This window comes from Helobdella robusta (genome assembly GCF_000326865.2).
Source record: "Helobdella robusta unplaced genomic scaffold HELROscaffold_44, whole genome shotgun sequence".
Classification (NCBI taxonomy): Eukaryota; Metazoa; Annelida; class Clitellata; order Rhynchobdellida; family Glossiphoniidae; genus Helobdella; species Helobdella robusta.
In genome coordinates this window covers 441236-455798 of record NW_008705063.1, presented here as the reverse complement: position 1 = coordinate 455798, position 14563 = coordinate 441236, and the positions used below count along the sequence as shown (strand labels likewise).

General features: G+C 33.1%; 3 protein-coding genes across 3 annotated transcripts; 2 read left to right on the top strand and 1 right to left on the bottom strand.

Annotated features, from left to right (window-relative positions):
* Positions 1-1969, top strand: HELRODRAFT_177736 (hypothetical protein; the record flags this gene model as incomplete). Its single annotated transcript, XM_009025893.1, has 4 exons — positions 1-94; positions 1007-1146; positions 1234-1323; positions 1772-1969. 4 exons carry the CDS (start codon positions 1-3, stop codon positions 1967-1969), a joined length of 522 nt encoding a protein of 173 aa, XP_009024141.1.
* Positions 1970-6308: 4339 nt separating this feature from the next.
* On the bottom strand, positions 6309-8414 carry HELRODRAFT_177735 (hypothetical protein; the record flags this gene model as incomplete). The annotated part of the gene is made up of 1 exon (XM_009025892.1): positions 6309-8414. One exon carries the CDS (start codon positions 8412-8414, stop codon positions 6309-6311), a length of 2106 nt encoding a protein of 701 aa, XP_009024140.1.
* A 2836-nt stretch (positions 8415-11250) lies between these two features.
* HELRODRAFT_177734 (hypothetical protein) lies at positions 11251-11646 on the top strand (the record flags this gene model as incomplete). The annotated part of the gene is made up of 2 exons (XM_009025891.1): positions 11251-11537; positions 11616-11646. The coding sequence occupies 2 exons, from the start codon at positions 11251-11253 to the stop codon at positions 11644-11646; spliced, it is 318 nt and encodes a 105-aa protein (XP_009024139.1).
* Between the last annotated feature and the right edge of the window lie 2917 nt (positions 11647-14563).

The window sequence follows — 14563 nt, the reverse complement described above, 5'->3', positions numbered from 1 at the left end:
ATGACTCCATATAGAACTTCTCGTCTCTTCAACATCACGAAGTACGTGGTGCAAACTGGAGATGTCACCAACCAATCAGTAACCAGAGAATCAGGTCAGAGTCACCCGGATGAGAAAATTCGACTTTTTCATCGACATACTTTTCGTCAGTCCTTATCATGATCATCCTCGTTTCGCTAGCACGCCAGACGTGCTCTGATTGATGTCTCAAACAGTTTGAATGATAAAAATCTCCATCAGCAACAAAACGCACGACATCAACTTAGACTTAAACAATCGGTAGTTTTCGTATCAATCGTCACTTGAGAACATTCATGGAACTGATCTGATGGGTGTAGAGAACAGTAAATACGTCAGCGTCAGTGGGAGACCTGGTCCCGAACGCAACAACGTTTGCTAGCAACAACTACGACAACTCTCAAACAGAAAATATTAGCTAATTAACTTCTAGCTTAGAAACGTCAAAACTGCTGCTGGAATTATAACCGATCAAAAACAAGTGAGTCATTGTCAAATTTCAGTAAAGAGAATTGTGACAACTTTAAGCCTATAATGGATAACCGAAACCTCTATATTGGAAAAATTGATGGTGATAAAACGACCAAACTTAATTTCAGCAACAACAACAGAAGTTTAGACTAAAGCGAAAATTTCATCAACAACAGCAGTCACGACAACAACTAAAAATTTCTTAACGGTAAAACCACCAACAACATGAAAACATTAAATCAAGCAAGTTGAACCAAAACTGCCTGATCCAGTACAATTCAAGCATTTCATAAAAAACGTTAATTTTGCCATCATAAACAGCAGAAACAAGTTTATTCAACTAAACAGTTGGATCAACAACGTCCTCAACAAAACAGAAATACTGACAACTTTCGTGAAACATCAATACCAGGATTATCAAAAACCTCAATTAAATCTTCGACATCACCTACAATAACATCAAAAACGAGTGTGCTAACATAAACGACAACATCAACTGCAACAACAACAACGTCAGTTGTGACATCATTAACAACAAGAACAACAAAATTAACATTAAAAAACGAAAACATTAACACTATCAACAACTACAAAATCAACAACAACTACAACAACAACATAAACAACAACATAAACAACAACAACAATCAATCATCGGTACGTAGGAAAAGAGTGTCAAAGGAAACAAAACTCTTCTGCAAATTCTTACAAAACGGAAGTCAACCACGTGCTTATCACATTTAGGTCACGTCTAGGTCACGTCTAGGTCACGTGTTTGCGACAGCATTAGGGTACGTGTTAAACAAACCGGGTCGCTTAGAATATCTGGGTCAGGTCATAAGCGCACGTGTCATTCACCACTTTGAAATAAAATTGATTTCGATGGCCTTCCGATGTAATTGTTCTGTTATAAAGGGCTATGTATGTGTGAGTGTGCTGTTTATATACGTTCAATGTACAGTGTCTTTTTACTATTAGACATTAATTCGATTTTTTTTAAATTTCTGTTTAAATAAAATATTTTATGTGTTATATCTTTGGATAAAAAACAAAAACGTTTTCTGTAGGAAAAATTTGATTGAAAGACTAGCACCAAATCAGAAATTTTAAAGTTATAGTGACAAATCTGAAACGGTGTCGTTCATTAATATTTCGAAAGAATTGTTCAAAAAGTAACATTTTGACAAATATTTAGTCAAATAAGTTAATAATTTGGACAAAAACTCAATGAAGTTTTAATGATTTCAACACTGAAATCGATCTAATCAATACACGTAGCTAGCTCTGCATCAAAATAGAGATTAGAGTCGCTCTGACGAAAGTGGCAAGAACCACACTGAGTGCATTTGATCTATTTTCTTATATCTTCAACTTGGAAATATATAATTCTGCCAAAATAGTCCGGCTGGCATGTTCGTGTCGCAGTCGTAAGGTTCTGGTGATTCAGGGAAAAGAAAAATTACATTACGGACAGACATAACATAACAAAGTTTACCTCTCACACACAATCGATGTTCAGATCTCGATGATATATACTTAAAGAGCCAGCAAAACATCGGTTAGGGAAGCATGGAGTGATGTTCAGACATTGCGGACAGACGGAGAAACACTCAAACTTGAAATTTTTTGACATTTCAAAATGAAATGAGATTGAGTTAAACAGTTAGTGGTTAAGTGGCCTAGATTTTGTTATAAACATTTTGATCCAAATTATTCTAAGATAATAATAATAATAATAAATAATGGGAACATCTTTTATTTTTCACCATAAAAAACAAACAATGATAAAAATATATATATATATATAGATAAATATATATATATATATATATATAATGATAAAATTTTTAAAAATTGTATAAAATAATATTAAAGGTTAAGACAATTTTGCTCATTGTGAAGTTAAGTGCAGAACGGTGAAATATATTTAATTAGCATCATAACTTGTTCCTATCACAGTAAATGTCATACGATAATCTTATAACAGTGTTTATCAATTTATCATTAAATGATAGCGCCCATGGAACTTTAAACAGTGAAAATTAAAATTATTGTAAAAACCAATAGGCGTTATTTCGAATGAGTTTATAACTATTGAACAATGTTCATAGTCTTTATTTAATGAATTTAAGATTAAAATTATGAAAATTAAACTACTAAATTTAAAATATAAATAATAATAATAATAATAATAATAATAATAATGAATAATAATAATGAAGATTTTTATTTTCCAGTAAGATTATTAATAACATGTAACACGTGTGGCAATTCAAACCCAGCCGCTGCTAAAACGAGACCAGACGTCTTAACAACAATTGCTTTTTGCATTTTTAATTTTATTTTATAATTGCGGTAGTAGAGATTGGCGTTGATATTTTCAATGCCTTAGTAGCCAGATAACCTCACTAAAAATTCTAATTTTTCCTTGACAAACAATTTTTCTCTAGTAGCAATACCGAAAATTATCAACATTATTTGCAGTATCTTCTGTAGTTATAGCAACAACTACTCTTTGCAAGTGCACTTAAGAGATTGACCTTTAAATTGACCTATATGCGGAGCTATGAAATGAAGGGTCGACCAGAGGGGTCAAAAGGGGCAAAACATTACCCACTGTCGTAAAATGGTTTTTAGATATGGCCTTGTTTATTTGCTTTGAAACGAGTTGGGTGAAAAAGTTAAAGGCTTATGTTTGAGTAACTGTACACACCACACACACACACACACACACACACACACACACACACACACACACACAAACACACACACACACACACATACATACACACACATTCACACACACATGTATACACACACAGATAGAGAGAGAGAAAGAAAGAGAGAGAGAGAGAGAAAGAAAGAAAGAAAAAAGAGAGAGAGGAGAGAGAGATGTACAATGCTCAACAACACACACACACACACACTTTCATAGAAACTCACAAATACACAAACATAAAACACACACACACAACATTATATTTTAGTTACGTACACTTGAACAAGCAAACAACAAATACACGCATTGTTCATTGAATCAACTAAATACATTACATAAAGACTTTTGAATGAGTTACGGTCCAGTGAACCATGCATTCGACTCTGTTTCATTGTTACAACATCAATAACATTAATAAGAATGTCTACAATAACATAAACAACAACATGAATAACGTTAATAAAAATGTCTACAATAACAACAACTAAAATAACATTTAATAAAAATATGTACAATAACATAAACAACAGCATGAATAACATTTAATAAAAATATCTAAAATAACATTAACAACAACATGAATAACATTGATAGAAACATCTTCAAAACAACATCTATAACAATTGATGTTATTATATAAACTTTTTTTTCTCTCAAATTAAGTCCTTATTTTTTTCAATTACTTCGTCATTATTTACTGTCTTTGATCTTTCGAGTGTTGACGTCACGAGAATTTTTTTTCAAGAGGATTAGTGACGATTGCGATCCTTTGGTGTTGGTCGTCATCGTCGTCGTTGTTGTGGCGGCCGCAATGACTTCATGGCCACACTAACAGAGTTATGTAAGCAGTGGTAGTAGTTGTAGTAGTAGTAATAGAAGTAGTAGTAGTAGTTGTTGTAAGTAGTAATAGTAGTAGTTGTAGTAGTAGTAGTTGTTGTAAGTAGTAGTAGTAATAGCAGTAGTTGTTGTTGTAAAAGTAGTAGTAGTAGTAGTAGTAGTAGTAGTAGTAGTAGTAGTAGTAGTAGTAGTAGTAGTAGTAGTAGTAGTAGTAGTAGTAGTAGTAGTAGTAGTAGCAGCAGCAGCAGTCTCCGCGTCATAATCATATTCCATAGCCATCATCTTCTGCTTTGATGTTATGCAAGTTAAATAATTGATCGATTGTTTGTCTTTATTCACGTGTGTTAAGTTGGCTGGCTGGGTCTTTATTGTTGTTGTTGTTGTTTGTGTTGTTGTTGTTTTTATTGTTGTGATGTTGTGGTTGTTGTTTTTTGATGACGTCATTTTTTTTATGTTGTTCTTAACCATTTTCAGCTGTTCCTATTTTAATTTTTCATGAGTTTCATACCAAATTAGTTTACTTTTGATGTCATTGTTGTTGTTGTTGTATTTGTTTTTAGATTTTTTTACATATAAAATGTTTCTAATTTAATAAAATAAAACAAATAAAACAAATAAAATATAAATCATTATTATTAAGTAGAACGATTAATTAAAAATTTAAAATTTTTCTAAACTCTATTAATTTACAAATAAGATATTCCTCAATTCAAGGGCCATCAAATCGTAGAGCAGTTCATAGGTGGTGACTAATTAACTCTTTAAGGAGGTCACACCCCACGTGTTTTAAGTATAGGTCAGATTCTATTTAATGTTTCAACCTTGACATGTCTTAACTAATAAGGAAGTAAAAGAATTGGCAATAATGGAAGTTATTTAACCAACGTAATGTTATTTTTCTAAAATTAGTTTCTGTATGATTTGCGTAAAACTCAACTTATTATTTTTTTTTATTACAAAACACTAAATTAGTAAGTTTTATAAAATTTTATTTAATTCCAAAAACAAACAAATAGTTGAAAGTTGAAGATAAACTAATCAAGAAGAAAAGAAAAATAAATTTAAATTCTGTTATTTGCCTAAAGGCGTTCTTAGATCACAAACTCATCGAGAAATATTCAAGTGTATGTTCAGTTCACTGAACGCTATTCAGTATATATTGTAAATTGACGATGATGCCAATATCTACGTTTAAAACATGTGTCTCTGTATGTACTTTTTGATGCGTACCTGAGTATGTGTGTGTTTGCAGTGTGTGTATTTGCAGTGTGTGTATTTGCAGTGTATGTATGCGTGTGTGTGTGTGTGTCTATGCATGCGTGTGTGTGTGTGTGTGTGTGTGTGTGTTAAAAGTTTATATCTTTACCTTATAACCAAACTACAAAAGACTATTTGCAAACAACATACATGTTGTTTAGCATACTAAACCAAACATCTTAACACAAATTTGAAAGCCAACCATTATATACATTATTATATATTGAGTTATATACATTAAATTCATCCCATTAAACTTAGGCATCACACGTAAACTTACATAGTTTCATTCTCTTTCAAAATTTACACTTACGGATACAAATTAATATGAACAAAGCATTAATTTATAAGCAATGTGAGAAGATAAATAGAAATACCCTCACTCGGGTACAAATCACACACATACAATTTAACACACACACACACACACAAACAAGCCCAACAAACATAATCAAACACATAGAAAGTGTGTGGTGTGTGTGTGTGTGTGGTGTGTGTGTGTGTGGTGTGGTGTGTGTAAAAAAAAACAGAAAACGCATACAGATAAAAGAGAAGGAAAACAGCAATAGAAAGAAAAAACAAAAAAAAGAAAGAAAGAGAGAGAGAGGAGAGAGAGACAAAACTTTTCAACGTGCACCCAAACAAAGACATTTACATGCACATGTTCAAACACATCGTACCTATAGAGACAGACATAAAGAACCACAAATCTACTTATATTAACAGGTCCACCTAGTTCTCGTCACAACATACAAAGGAGTTAATTTAATAAATTATGCAATAATACATGCGGTGATAGTGTTAAAATTGATTACGAATCTTGTTATTTGAATCATTTATCATCAACATTATCAGTTTCATCATCTTCATTCATCTTTGTAGGTATATATAAACATAATTGCTATCGTTGTTATCGTCAATATAATTTTTATTATCATTATAATTATTAATAGTATAAATTTAATCGTCATAATAACTGTTAATAATATAATTGTTGTTGTTGTTGTTACAACACAGCAAGCTGTACCAATGCACCGTTTTTGTTTTTGAGACTTTCGTTGAATAGCTTCATTTTTCTCACAAGGTCTCTATTTCGATGTCTGTTTTGTGGTTGTTGTTGTTGTTGTGGTTGATGCAGTTGTTGTTGTTGATGATCATATTGTTGTTGATGTTGTTGTTGTTGTTGATGTTGTTGTCTTTTTTGGAGCTGAGGTTGTCTTTGATGATTTTTTTGAAGCTCATCTTCACGTAAGGATTGTTGATTTTGTTGGAGTTCTGGTGTCTTGAACGCCAGAATTTGTTCACTTTCGTAAATCGTTGACGTGTTTGTAGCTTTATCGTTTGTTTGGATGTTGTTGTTTTTGTTGCAGGGGTTGTTTTTAAATAATTTGACGTCGTTATTGTCGTTGTTTGAAAAGTTGTTGGTCGATGGTTTGCAGTGCTGCTTGCTTCGTTTCTTCAAACTGCCGACAACTTTTAACATTCTGGGTAGGTAGAGTTGCTTTGATATGCAACAGACTGGGGCGTGTTTGTTGTCGACTGAGTTGTTGTTGTTAGTGGTGTTGTATGGTATGTTGTTGTTGTTTGGAGTGTTTTTGCTGCTACTGTTGTTGGCTTTGTGTGGAATGTTGTTTGTGTTGCTTGCATCGTTCACTTTGTCACAAAAATTTCCAGTTTTTTTTAGGCATTGGTCTGAAGCGTTGATGTCTAATTTAAGAGATTTCAAATCCCTCAGAGCTTTTTGCCTCTTCATCAGAACTGCATGATTTCGCCTGTGTACCACGATGTTCCTTTCAAAATTTTTTTCATCTGGATCTTCATTTTCATCAGCGCTATCAAATTCATTTTTTGAAATTCTCAAGTAAACGTTGTTAATTCCTTGCTGTCGTTTTACTTCAAGTGAATTACCATTGTTTTTGTGGACATTTTTGCAATTTCTGTCAAGATTTCTATGATGATTTGGCGAGAAATTAGTTTCAAAATCTTGCTGATTTTGTTGCGATAAGTTCGAGTTTGGTTCGCTACTCTGTTCGAGAACGGTTGCGAAACCGTTGATGGCGACCGTGCTATGAAGGGGATAGTCGAAGGTGCTGTTGGCTGCTCCGTAGTTGAGCGTTGGCTGATCGTGCGTGTTGTATGCTTCGCTACTGCTGATCTGACTGATGTTGTGGATGTTGATGATGTTGTCGTTGTTAGTGTTGATGTTGTTGCAGATAATGTTGTTAAAATTGTGGTTGTTGAGGTTGTTGTCAACATTCTTGATGTTGTCTTTGTTGATTATATTGTCATTCGTGTTAGCATGAATGTTACTCGCGATTATCCTTTCGTGTCTGTTGGCAACATTTTGTTTGTATGAAGTATTAGTTTTTGTTTTGTTGACGATTGTGACGTTGTTGTTGTTGCTGTTGTTGTTGTAGCTAGACAAGTTTACGCCTTCAATGTTTTTCAATGTTACATCTGTTTTGTTTGGCGATTCGATGTTCGCATTGTTGTTGGTTGCGTTGTTGATGGCTGTGTAGTTGTCGGTTGCTTGGTTGCTGGTTGCCTGGCTATTGGTTGCGTGGTTGCTGGTTGCCTGGTTGCAGTCTTTTGCCATGTTAACGTTGTTGCACGCTTTTTTTTCGTTGCCAATTGGAGTGACAACCCATAATGAAGAATTTACTGCAAATTTTTTCTTAGCTGGTGTGTCATTGCATATGTTGTTGTCATCGTTGGTGTTTGTTTTGTTGTGATTGCTACGGATGTACACATTATCGTTGATGTTGTTAGTTTTGTTTTTGGCGATTTTTTCCATGTTGTTGACGGTTTTGAGAGGTGTAAGTGAGGTAGGAATGTCGTCGAAAAACCTCTGCCTCTTAGTGCGTAGTTGCGTTTTGTTCTTATTAATGTTGAAGAAGCTATCATCAACTGTCTCAACATTTGTTTCATTAAACAAGCAGTCGAAATAGTTTCGTTTTTGTTTGGCATTTACACTTTCTGCAGATTTTTTTTCTAACTTTACTTCTTCTTCTACTAAATTTGGTGGAGATTTTCCAGTCAGGTTGACATTTTGTTCATTTTCCTCGTTCACTGGTGACATTCTGGAAAAAATTTGTCTTTTATACGAGTCCATGTTGATTCGCTCGTGCAATAGCCCAACTGTAATATACCATTTTAAAAGATTAATTAAAAAAAAAATAAAATAAAAGTTTTAGACTTGAAAAACTGAAATAAAACACTTGAAAAATATGACATCTAGTGAAAATGAAAAGAATTCCTACTCTGACGACTCCACACGTGATATGATATCAAAAAATTAAATTCGCAACAAAATTTATGCTCTATCAAGAAATTGTTATATTAAAATGTATTAGAAAAGATAATTTCGCAATGGCAATCGCCGAGTGAAAATGTTTTGAAAATATCGAATCATTTTCCAGAAATATATACCACTACATCTTAACTCTGATTGGACGATCAATTTTTATGGGCGTGATTGTGTTCAGTGAATGGCTAGTATTAACACGTGTGTGTGTGTGTGTGTGTGTTTGTGTGTGGTTTGCATAGAAACTATTCAAGTGTGTGTGTGTTTGTGTGTGAGTGTTGTGCACATATGTGTGTAAATGATTTTATATGTGTAAATGTGCGTGTGTGTTTGTGTAAATGTGTGTGCCTGAATGTGTGGGTGTGCATGGGTGGGATGTGGCTTGTATGTGTGTTTGTGTAAATGTGTTTGAGTGTGAGTGTGTTACTTTATGCGTGGTTTTGGTGTGTGTTAGAGTGCGGGCTTTTATTTAAACCATTTGGTTTTATTTTTTTTGGTACTCTGCATTTTGTCATGGGGCATAATTTGTATGTTATTGTTTAAAAAAAAATCCAACAAATACAAATACACATACCACTAACTGATAGATGAGTCATTAATATATACGTCCACCAATCAACAAGATTGGCATTTTTTAAAAAAAAGTCAAACATGTCTTCACCAGGGTAGGTGCATGTATCTAAAAAACATTCTTCATACATGAATAGATGCTTTAAACCACCTCAGTAGTTTATAAGGGGTAAAAGGGGGTAAATTCAAAATTTTCCAACTCGGGACTGCCCACCCATATTTTGGAGTTCTAGTGAAAGCTATTTCTATAGCGTACTAAATGTTCTTACCGGTATTTTGTATCAATATTAAAAGGAAAACAATATCCAAATTTGTTCACCTAAACTAAAATTAAGTATACTTTTAGTATTTACTATATACACATTTACAAACAGGCAAAATCATTTATCTACACAGACAAACATACAATCCAGCGTTCAAAAATGTAAACCTTTTTACATGAAAATTTGTGCAGGCAGACAAACACGCATATAGAGGAATATAAATAACTTTACCCATATGGTTAAATATATAAATAAATATATATATATATATATATATATACAAAGAGAGAGAGAAAGAGAGAGAGACAAACATTTACCTTGTTATGTAAATCGCCAAATTAACACTTTGTAAGTGAATAAATAAAAATAAAAGAACAATAGTATGGACAGATGGATGAATGAATGAATGAATGAATGAATGAATGAATGAGCCAAAAATTTAGTCAATCTATCGGTTAATAAGTGAATGAGTGCAAGAATGAGTTGTGAACTATTAAGGTGAATGAAGGTAGGAAGGATTAATTGAATTGATGAACAAGTAGGTGAATAAATTAAAAAATAAATTAGTAAATGAATGAAAGAAATAAATTAATGAATGAGTAATAAATCAACGAATGAATGAATGAACCAACAAATCCAAGAATGAAACAACGAAGGAATAAACGAACAGATGAAGAAACTAATATTAGCCTGATGACAAATTACTCAATTGTCATGTTAATTTACACTATACAATGATCATCAATTGTTTAACACTGATGACAGCTACGATGATGATGAGGATGATGAGGATGATGAAGAAGACGATGATGACGACGATTATGGTGGTTATAGAATTAATAATGTTGGTATTAATAATCGCTCTATTGATTGAGGATGGGTAGCATTCTTCAACACTTCCATAGTTGTAAAGATGTCTTAATAAGATTCTGGCTTTGGCAACATCATCACAATCGTCATCATCATAAACAGCATCATCATTGTTGTTGTTCTTATCGTTGATGTAGTTGTTGATGTTGTTGTTGTTATTGTTTTTGTTGTTGTTACTGCTGCTACTGTTGTCGTTGTTTTTGTTGTTGAAAAGTATACAAACGCCGAACTTAGGTGCGAAGTGTGGCTGTACTTAGCATGATAGGGGCGAGTAAGGTCACATGTACTGATAATTTGCTTTTGAATGAAGGCGTTCGTGCGGGCACATGTTCAGGTGATTAATGAGTCAAAATTAACATTACAAATTAATTTAATGTCAATATTATTGTCATCACCATCTTCGTCGTCGTCATCATCATCAAAATCATCGTCATCAGCATCAGCATCGTCACCATTTCGCTATAATTATCATCATCAACACCACCACCATCATCATCATCATCATCTTTGTTGTCAGCGGTTGTTGGCGATACTCACAACAGATATAAAATAATAATAATAACAATAATAATAATAATAATTTTTTATTGACCAAAAAGATAAAATGAAAATGAAATCAATCGAAAATTATTACTAATATATAAAATATAAATAAATAAAATGTAAATAATTTATAAAATCAATAAAAAAATTTTACAAAAAGAAAATCCATTAAAATGCATTTAATAATAAAAACAGTAATATTAATAATAAAAATAATAATAAAATAATGATTCAAGGTGACCAGCCGAAACAAAACAAGCCAGAAATATGAAACGTCTTGAAAAGTTTTAATAAACATCAACACCGTTGGATAGCCTGGCTGGAAATAATAATGGCAACATGATTAACAGCAATAATAATAAGAAGAAGAAGAAGAAAAAAAGAATAATAATAACAATATGATCATGGTGATAATGATGATGAAGAAGAAGAAGAAGAAGAAGAAAAAGAAGATGAAGAAGAAGGAGAAGAGGAAAAAGAAAAAGAAGATGAAGAAGAAGGAGAAGAGGAAGAAGAAAAAGAAGAAGGAGAAGAGGAAGAAAAAGAAGGAGAAGAAGAAGGAGAAGAGGAAGAAAAAGAAGGAGAAGAGGAAGAAGAAGAAGAAGATGATGATGAAGAAGAAGAAAAAGAAGAAGGAGAAGAAGATGATGATAATATCGATAATGATGATGACGATGATGTTAATGTAAGTATGATATTATCATATATAAGCATCGTAATTTATTGCCTTTAACTAATAAATAAATTAAACGCTGTTTTGTAGTAAACAGAATTCTCTGCCCACAAAGGACTAGCCCATGAGCCAAGCACAATAAATTTTATTCATTCACATTGAAGGTTTAATACGGTAATCAAGAAATCAGATTTTATTGCTCGGCTTTTCATAAACATTCTATTGTTATAAACATGTATGTGTGTGTTTACGTGCGTGTGTGTGTGTGTGTGTGTGTGTGTGTGTGTGTGTGTGTGTGTGCTTACTTATCGTGATCATTTTCACCTCTTCATTAAACGTGACGGAATTATTATTATTGTCATGTGCGTTGTTAAACGTCACCATCAGTTAGTCCATCACTCTCACGATCATCATCACCACCACCATCATCATCATCACCATCATCATCATCTAGAACAACAGCATTATCACTATCATCATTAGCGTTCATGAGAACTTGAATGTGCGCCATATGTAAACTCTACGTTTAATAATAATAATCCTCACCATCATCACCATCACCACCAACATCCCTATCATCATTATCACAATCGGTACCACCATCATCATCTTTATCATCATCAGCACCGCCATCATCACAAGCACGTAGGAAACACACGCAGACATAATGCGTAACTAATTGCGTTATGATTATAACATTCCGTCACTTTGATATTCTTGCTCAGACGATGACGATGATGATGATGATGATGGTGATGATGATAATGCTGGTGATGATGATGGTGATGATGATGATGATAACATTAACGAAGAGGAAAAAGAATAAGATAGTGATGATGATGATGAAGAAGAAATAAAAGATGATGATGATGGAAAAAAAATAGAAGGAGATGATGATGATGATGACGATGATGACGATGATGATAATAATAACGAAGAGGAAGAAGAATATGATGGTGATGACTACAACGATGACGATGTATGAGTATGGAAAATATATATTGATGATGATGAAGTTGACGAACGGATTATGACTATTATAACATAAAATAAATAATTTAATAAATCAAATAATAATAATGATCAAATGATCATTATCATCATTTTTATCATCATCATCGTCATCATCGTCATCGTCATCATAACCACCATCAACATCATCAACCCTGCAGATTCTTATGATCTGACCTAATGAGGCATATAACGATATGTTGTATGTTTCAATGTTGTATGCAAGCAGGCAGTTTGTTTGTGCAGTGGTTTGTATGTTTGTTTGTTTGTTTGTATGTTTGTTTGTTTGTATGTATGCAGTGTTTGTACATTTGTATGTATGCAAAGTCTGTATGTTTTTTTGTAGGTTCGTTTGTATGTTTGTCTGTATGTATGTAGTGTTTGTACAATTGTATGTATGCAAAGTCTGTATGTTTTTTGTAGGTTCGTTTGTATGTTTGTCTGTATGTATGCAGTGTTTGTACAATTGTATGTATGCAAAGTCTGTATGTTTTTTGTAGGTTCGTTTGTATGTTTGTCTGTATGTATGCAGTGTTTGTATGCAGTGTTTGTACATTTGTATGTATGCAAAGTCTGTATGTTTTTTTTGTGCGTGTCTTTGCGTTCTTTCGATGATTGGGCGTTTCATTGTATACGTGTTTCCATGTATACAATGATTGTATGTGTTTATTAGATGACTTACTTTAGTAACTAACCGATTTTATCCCAAGAAATTTCATCAGCGAAATTTTGAAAAAATGTTTCACTTCTAGATAAGCATGGTTTACCCGACGTAAGATTACACCCTATAACGAGTAAAACCAGTTTAAATTAAAATAACACCAGATACAAAACTCATTTTTTATGTAGCTTGGTCTTGTAAAACCAACCCAAAGTAACTTTGCCGTATCAATCAACCCAAAGTAACTTTGCCGTGTCAATCAACCCAAAGTAACTTTGCCGTATCTACGTCAGGATTGTGGTTTGAGATTGTGAAACAAATTTTAATTGAATTCGACATCCAAGACAACGGCGATTTAGCCTCAAGTTTGGGATTTGGTTTGAACTTGTGACGACAAACTAACTAGACGGCCTTCAGATTTTGCGATTGTTTAAAGAAGGATGAAATATGAAAGCACGGACGCGATGGGATCAAGATAGATTTTTTTTTTTTTTTTGCCAGGTAAATGACTAAATAATCGTATGCTGATTCAAAAGTGGAAAAAGAACTATTTATATTTTAATAATAATCATAATAATAATAATAATAATATTAATTATTATTATTATCATAATTTTAAGCGGCTGCGGCAAATGTTATTTAATATGCGTGTGTCCTTTCATGTTTATTGATCGGATTATGTATTTCCTGTTATGGTCAGTGGTCAGTCTAGATGGTGGCAGTGGTGATGATGACGATTGTGATGATGATGATGATGATAAAGATGATGGTAGTGATGATGATAATGATGATGATAATGTGAAAATGTGTATCTATATGTGTGTAGGTGTGTGTGTTGGTGTGAGTTTCTACGTGTATGTGCGTGCGTGATGTGTGTGTGTGTGTGGGTGTGTGGGTGTGTGTGTGTGTGTGTGTGAGTTGATGTCCCAAGGAATTCTTTAATACAAAATGCATCGCCAAGAGGCCACTGTCATATCTAGTTTGTTTGGTTAATTCTTTTCTGAAGACAGTTTAGCTTATCTCCCGATTGCTCATTAAATGGTTGTTCCAGTTTTGTAGTTTACGTTAAAATGTCATTGTTCTCACTCCCTGTTAGTTAACCTGTAGAACTTTCTTGATTGTCTCCCAAGCTATTTGAAGCTATGAAATAACACAAATACATTCACACACACGCACACGCACGCACACACGCACATACACAGACGCACACACAAACGTAAAGTCTAACGCCACATACACATAAACACATTATATCATTAATATATTTGTCATCTTCATCATCGTCATTACCACCAACGTTGTCATCATCATCATTTTAACATCATTATTATCATCACCACCACCATCATCATCATCATTTCACCAT